The sequence below is a fragment of the Mus pahari genome, chromosome 8, assembly GCF_900095145.1.
Source record: "Mus pahari chromosome 8, PAHARI_EIJ_v1.1, whole genome shotgun sequence".
In the NCBI taxonomy this organism is placed as follows: domain Eukaryota; kingdom Metazoa; phylum Chordata; class Mammalia; order Rodentia; family Muridae; genus Mus; species Mus pahari.
This window is the reverse complement of record NC_034597.1, coordinates 90272657-90280380: the sequence shown is the minus strand read 5'-3', so window position 1 is coordinate 90280380 and position 7724 is coordinate 90272657. Positions and strand designations below refer to the sequence as shown.

Sequence of the window (7724 nt, the reverse complement as noted above, 5' to 3'; positions counted from 1 at the left end):
GCCTGCCGCCTGCCTGCCTGCCTGCCTGCTGCCTGCCTGCCTGCCTGCCTGCCTGCCTGCCTGCCTGCCTGCCCGCAGACCTGAGATCAGATCCTTAAGCACCCATTCAAAAAGCCAGGTGTTGGAGCCTCCTAATCCTAACTCTTGGGAGGTAGAGACAAGGGCTCCACCGAACTCATTGTCCAACCAGCCCCATCAAATAAGTCGACTCCAGATTCAAACAAATACACTGGAGAGTAATCAAGAGAGTAGCCAATGTTGGTGGCTTCTACATGCCCACGTGAGTACACACACACACACACACACACACACGCACACACGCACTTTCAGCTTTCAACTCACTAAGTACCAAAGTCAAGCTTGCTAGAACAAAATTTATTGCCATAAACAAGCTCATTCCAATGGTCTACAACAGCCTGTCAATAGCACACAGGGCAGTGCTTGCTACTCAAAGGGGCATGCTGCCTGAAACGTGCAGAGGTTGTTTCTAACTTGAGTCTGAAATGACTGCCTACTATCAGTTAAGTGAAAGCAGCTAAAAAAAAATCTCCTCCAACTCCTGACTTGGAAGTCTCAGAATGCCAGTTGAAAAACAATTGGTTTTAAAGGATTAAAAAAATGCTGAAAATACTAGATAAAATAGTAAGAAACTCACTAATGGTAAAAATTGAGGATGCTAAAAATAGCAATTAGATACATACATATATACATTTATATAAATATATCCCTTATTAACAGTATATGTTTATAATGTATTTGCCTGAAGTTAACTGTTTGTTGTTACTTTTAAAGTAGAAATTAAATTTATTTTAATTTGTATTAGTTTGGATCAATATAGAAATTATTTCTACTCTAATTTGTTTGAGTCAAAACAGTGTTTCTAGTCAACTCGGGATATTTTCATTTGTAATGATATATATCTTACCAGGCTCATCTTAGCCTGGGGAGAAATAGTAGCTTTTGGAAATCATTTCAAATCACTCAGAGCCAGAGCTGGTCATAAACTGCGGTTAAATACAGAAGACATGTTACAGTGAACAGACTTATAACCCGTCAAAGGTGAGAGGCTAATAGACTGCAGCAGAGTCTCAGCCATACATGAAACATGCCCATCATACCTCCTCCTTCCAAGACCCAGGGAGTACCCGAGAAGAGGGGCAAAAACATTAGAAGAGCCAGAAGTGGAAATACTACACAGCAGCTGCTCATCTGAACACACAACCGCTGTGACAGTATGCACAAGACTGGTGCAAGCTGAAGCCAGACAAAATCCCAGCATGGAGTGGGGAGAAGGTCATGAAGTCCCACCCTGGCTGAGAAACTATTGGCAGTGGACGCTCCGAGGAAAGGGAGAGTCTGTTTTCTTCAGGGATGCGACTCCTCAGAGCTTACCCATTCTCCAGTAACCTACACACATACACAATCGGGTAGCACTAGATGAACAACGGGATGCAAAAACAAACACAAACAACAACAGCAGCAAAAGTCATGAAATTAGGAGAGAATAGTGGGGGTAGGAGGAGTCAGAGATGAGAGACTAAGGAAAGGACTTGATCAAAACACATATGCATGTAAAAATAACATAAATAACATAAATAAATAAATAAAACGCAAGAGGTGCCACCATCAAACATGTTTATTTACATATGTATGGAGGCCCTATTCTACAGGATAGATCCCTAAGCTATTCTGAGCAATGGCTAATCATTAGAGAGATGTAACCTACAACAGGTCTTCTTTAAACAGAGCATCTATTTACACTACCTACTCTCATAAATCTAAACAAATCTCCACATTCTGTACAATGCCGTCTAGTTCCTCCGCAAGACCGCAGAGCCTCGAATCCACAGATGGGTGTTCCTGTCAACCCTTACACAGCCAAGCTCAGAGCAAAGGCAGTGTTGGGTCACACCTTTACAGGTATTTTCTCTCCTCTATCTTTTCAAACACAGAAGAAAACACTTAAATAACACAATTTTTAAATCAAGATCATTTCCTCTCGGCCGACCACTTGAACAAGCCAATTAAGTGAGTTTAAATATTACTCAACAAGGATTGTGAGCACACGGCAGAGGAGGAAAAATGTCCTTTCAACCTCATCTGTGGCCCTGAGGGGGCTTCTCCTGGGTGACACCACAGAAAGTTGACATTTCTATAAAGCACAACTGGTTTAATTCCAGTAATGTCATGTGGAGTGAATTAAGGAATTAATATTCTCAAACAAAGGAGTTTTGGACAACTAGCAACACCATGGTTCCCATGGCCGTCTTCCTAACAACTCGTACCTATACCAAGTTCCCCTAGCTTATGCAGACCTAAACTATCAATGACAGTTTGTGTCATGGCAGCTCCAGGAACCAGGCAAATCAAAGGCTATGACCTCTACCTCACAGACGAAAATCAGGCTCAAGCACTCAAAATCACTTGTGAGTGTAAATAAAAGTCGAGTCACTTGTGTGAACATGCAAAATGGAAAAGGAATCTAACCCCTTCACTTGGAACCTTCGTTGCAAACAGCGCCCTTCAAAGGAAGAAGAATCAAAAGCGGCTAAGCAGCCTGTAGGCCAGCATGGTGGTACATCCTGGCTACAAGAACCCTGCCCCCCCCCCCAAAAAAGAAAGGACACAACTAGGTTCCTGTAGTCCACTCCCAGAGTTTACATGCAGACAGATTCCATAAATATCTGCGTGATAAGAGTCTAGATTGGAATTACCAAGTGCTTTCAAAGAATGTGGGTGGGTACTCAAGTACATTCTTTTAATTTATTTGCTCACTTCTGCAACTCCTACTTTCTCCCAGGATTTAATTTTTTCCCTCACAGGCCTGATCTTAACCACCTATCTGGTTAACTGTACTAAGCAGCCACTGGAGACCCAAGCACAAAGCAAACAAGGTGGACCCTATACTGTCAATCGGGGCACCAGCCCATTGTCTGGTAAACAGGGTCTAGAATGTTGCTCACAATGGTACCTATTAACTGAATAAATAAATAGTCAGTGACTCAGATTAACTTAGGTAATGCAATGACTCCACTTAAACCTCAAAGATGAATTGGCTACTCTGACCATCATGTCTTACGGATGAAAAGGATCTTTTATAATGAGGCAATTATATACCAAGTAATAGTCAGATATAATCAGCTTCTTCCTTAATGATCTACCCATAAAGCAATAACAGACTCTTGCTTATTTATTAATTAAAAATAATATATATTACTGACACTATCTTTAGATATCTAAACCGATAACTCCTTCTTTACTGGCTCATACCATAGAGGTGTCAGCTTGCAGGGATCAAATCTTGCTTTGGACCAAGGACAGAAGCCTGTGACTATAGGGAGCAGGCCTGAAATACTTACTCACACAACAGAACGCCATTCTCTAGAGAGGCTCGAAAATCCGTTGTTTCAAAATTCTTCTCAGTTACAGCCTGAAAAGACAGATTTGAGTACTAATTAAATAGGGCTAAGAAACAAGGCAAATTTACAATTTTATTAACTAATAAGCATTTAATGTTTAATCTGAATGATTTGCACGTAGCACTAAAAAGCCATTCTTCATAGGAAATTGTGTAGGAGTGTGTGTTACTTCTTACTATGAACAAGCACACAGAAACAGCAAGTGTTTCCTCGAGCATAATCATTTTGTAGGATGGTAAGCAGAAGTTATGGAGGCTATGAATTTGAAAAAGAGCAAGGGTATGCAGGAGGGCTTGAAGGGAGAAGGGAAGGGGGAGATGATGGAATTATATTGTAATCTCAAAAAATAAATACTTCTAAAAAAAACTAAACTGAATTTCCAGTGTATTTAAAAAAAAAAAAGAAACAATGAGTGCTCCACTAAGAGTAAATGTACACAATTATAATATAACCTTAAAATAGCATTTACATATGTGCATCATTGATTACAATTCCATTTTTTTTAAAGATTTATTTATTTTATGTATAAGAGTGCACTGTAGCTATCTTCAGACACACCGGAAGAGAGCATCAGATCCCATTACAGATGGTTGTGAGTCACCATGTGGTTGCTGGGAATTGAACTCAGGAGCTCTGGAAGAGCAGTCAGTGCTCTTAACCACTGAGCCATCCCTCCAGCTCCACAATTCCATCTTTAAATTCCTCATTTCATTAACAAAGGTAAATAGCAGCTCCCCCCACCCACCCCCAGGCAAATGTCCAGCAGCTGGCAGCAGGAATCCCTGTCCTACCTGCCATTCTGGGGGAAAGAAAATACATTTTCTGGAATCATGAACTTGAAAGTCATGAATCTTGCATCCCAGGTCAGCTAAGGGGATCAGGCACATGATGGAGGAATGTTCACCACACTCCACCTAACCCACTGTTGGTGCTGCCTTTTGCAGTTCACCTAGAGCTCTTAATTCTGAATCGTTAGAACACAAAACCACAGCCCTCTTTCTAGTTAAAGTTACCAGAGCAAGGCATGGTGGTGTGGGTCTATACTCAGAGAGAGAGAGAGAGAGAGAGAGAGAGAGAGAGAGAGAGAGAGAGAGAGATTGACTTTGTTGGTTTCATAAGAGCCTGGCCAGGCCATGATAGCCTCAAACCCAGGAAGAAGGAGATGGTCCTCCCCATCTATAGCAATCACCTCTAGTAGAACCAGACAACTGCGCATGAGCCTGGTGTCTCTGTTCCTGCTGGGAACACTAGTCTAAAGATTAACAATAAAAAGCAGGGGCTGGTGAGATGGCTCAGTGGGTAAGAGCACCCGACTGCTCTTCCGACGGTCCGGAGTTCAAATCCCAGCAACCACATGGTGGCTCACAACCACCCATAACAAGATCTGACTCCCTCTTCTGGAGTGTCTGAAGACAGCTACAGTGTACTTACATATAATAAATAAATAAATCTTTAAAAAAAAAAAAAAAAAAAAAAAAAAAAAAAAAACAATAAAAAGCAAATAACTCTTCCCTCTGGGAGCTCAGTCACATAAGTAAAGACGTAAAAGCATAGCATTCGGCTTACACAGAATGATGTACTCCTTTGAGAAGTATTTTGAGCGACCCACCCAAGGATTAGCTCAGATAACCTGTGCAAGTAATTCCAGATATCCTCCCACAAACAGATCAGAAACGAACTCAAAGTGAGTGTGGACCCACGTAAGGAAAACCCTGCAATAGCTCACTCTTCGGGAATTCTCCTATCCATGAAATGCTGAACACAGTCAGGATCACTGTCTCTAATGAAAGCTAACCCCTCAGAAGCACAGGACGGCCATGACACGCTCAAGCCAATCTAGATGGGAAGTAGAGGCCTTGAAGAAAGAAAGGCTGTGAGCTACAAACACCAGGAGAGCAATGGATAGAGGTCACCACAGTGCATGGGCCGGCCAGTCCAGAGAGCACAGTGTCCCAAGAAAGGAGGCAAGGAGCTTGAGTCACACATAGCTAAACTCAACCCCACTTCCACTACCTAAAAGCTATGAGATCTCAGACACATGAAACCACCTGTCGCCCACGTCTGTTCATCTGAAACAGGAAAATCAATTACCTGCCCACTCATGTGTAGAGGCTGAGATATTTTATGGTACAGAGTGACAGTAGCCAGAGTGCACACCGTGTCCGTGACATGATTCAATCCTGCATTTACCACTTGTCGGTACTCCAATAATTTAAGACCTAGCCATTCTGGATTATGCCTAGAATCCTATTGAATAAAGTTGAGATACTGAAATAGAGCTACTCAGAAACTCCACCAACCCAGAGGAGCTGATTTTAAAAGATGATCAAAACAGAGCTAGAAAATTGGCTCAGTGGTTAAGGTGCACCAGCTGCTCTTCCTGGGGGGATCAGGTTCGATTCCCACCACCATCTGTAACACCAGTGCCAGGGGTTCCAGTGCCCTCTTCAGGAACTGCATATACATGGTGGATGAACATGCACACATAATTTTGTTAATGAATATAAAAAAAATTACAGAAAGGCAAAATTCCAATATGATTTCTGCCCCTTTTCCTATGGCAAAATACTAATGCACTCAATCTTTCACAAATTCAAACTATGATAAAACCATACTTTACTTATACTACACTTATAAAAATATAGCCCGACTATATGAACAAGATGACAGTTTTCTATTTATGTATGTATGTGTTCATGGGTGTGTGTGTGTGTGTGTGTGTGTGTGTGTGTGTATCCACTCATGCCAGAAGAGTGTCAGATTTCCAACAGTTAGGCTTTCAGATATTTATGAGCTGGCTGATATGAGTGCTGAGACTATAACTCAGGTCCCCTCAGGGAGAATCAAGAGCTCTCAACTGTTGAGCCATGTCCCAAGCCCCCAGTCAAAGATTTTTAATAATAATCTGTATGTCGAGGACATGGAAATCTGGCAGGCTCAGTAACTGAAGAAGGCCAGCATCCCCAAAGATGGTTTGTTTTGTGTATCAGAAGTCTTAAAGCTGGGGCCAGACAGATAGCTCAGTGGGTAAAGGGGATTGCAGCCAAGCCTGGTGGCTGGAGTCTGATGCCTAGAACCCACAGGGTAGAAAGAGAGAACCCATTCCCACAGCTGTCCTCTAAGCTGTAAATGTAGGCCATGCATAGTGTGCATAAAGAGCACATGCCCTGAGACCCACACACACCCACAACCTAAAACGTCTAAAGTCTGTACAGCCTCAGACCGGAGTGAGCAAACCTAGGAATTCACACTAACACGAGACCACACGGGACATACAAAACAAGTTGTATGATATCATAGAAATAAATGACAGTTGCAAACACCTTAAATTACCCAGCAATAGGAGATTGGTTAGAACATGATAGATACATAAAAATACACCAGGAAATATACACAAAATTTCAACTTATATAATAAAGGTAGATTTATCTCTCAAAAACAATCCTTAAAATGTTTTCTATAATTCTATAAGAAAGAATCGTACAAGTAGAGCAGAGCGAGACCAATAACAACTATTCATAAGTGGTGAAATGAGAGCTATTTTAGGTTTTATTTGTTTTATATCTTTAACAATCACCAGTGTCCGTGTAATGAACAGGTTGATTTTGAAGGAGCAATTGTCACTAGAAGTTGGACTCTATCAGGCATAGGCAAAGTCCTTGGTTTCCTACATGTCACAGAAGATGGCAGAGGAAGGCACCAGTTGTTACAATGGGTAGTTTCTCAATATCTATGTGGCTCACTGACTCAGTCTTCCTCCTCCTCCTCCTCCTCTTCCTCACCCTCCTCTTCTTCCTATTTCACCACTAAGAAATGTGAAGCACAGAAGCTGAACTTTGCAGAAAAGCAACACAACAGACTCTAAAACCCAACAGCAGCTCCTGGGCGTCCAGTGAGAGTGACAGGTGCATCAGATGGTGAAGTGGTGGGCAGATATAAACAATGAGTAATTCACTGTGTTCCAGCTACTTAGAGTTTAGAAGTCTAAATTAGTGTACTTCACCACCTTCAAAATCAATTCCTACGTGTTGAAAGTATAAAGAGCAACTCAGATTTTTTTTTTAAAGTTTTTAATGATGGAATTGTGGAGATGGCTCAGTGAGTAAGAGTACTGACTGCTCTTCCGAAGGTCCTGAGTTCAAATCCCAGCAACCACATGGTGGCTCACAACCACCTGTAATGGGAGCTGACGCCCTCTTCTGGCACGCCTAAAGTCAGCTACAGTGCACTTATGTATAATAATAAATAAATCTTTGGGCCAAAGCAAGCAGGGACTGAGTGAGTGGAGTTGACCAGAGCTGGGGG

General features: G+C 41.9%; 1 protein-coding gene across 15 annotated transcripts in view; it reads right to left on the bottom strand.

Annotated features, from left to right (window-relative positions):
- Lmo7 (LIM domain 7) overlaps positions 1 to 7724 on the bottom strand; it is a 202100-nt gene that overhangs the window by 130888 nt on the left and 63488 nt on the right. For all 15 annotated transcript variants that reach the window (XM_029541827.1, XM_021203121.2, XM_029541820.1 and 12 more), the window contains exon 2: positions 3360 to 3430. In XM_029541827.1, the coding sequence (XP_029397687.1) occupies positions 3360 to 3430 (71 nt within the window). The remainder of the gene's footprint in view (positions 1 to 3359; positions 3431 to 7724) is intronic.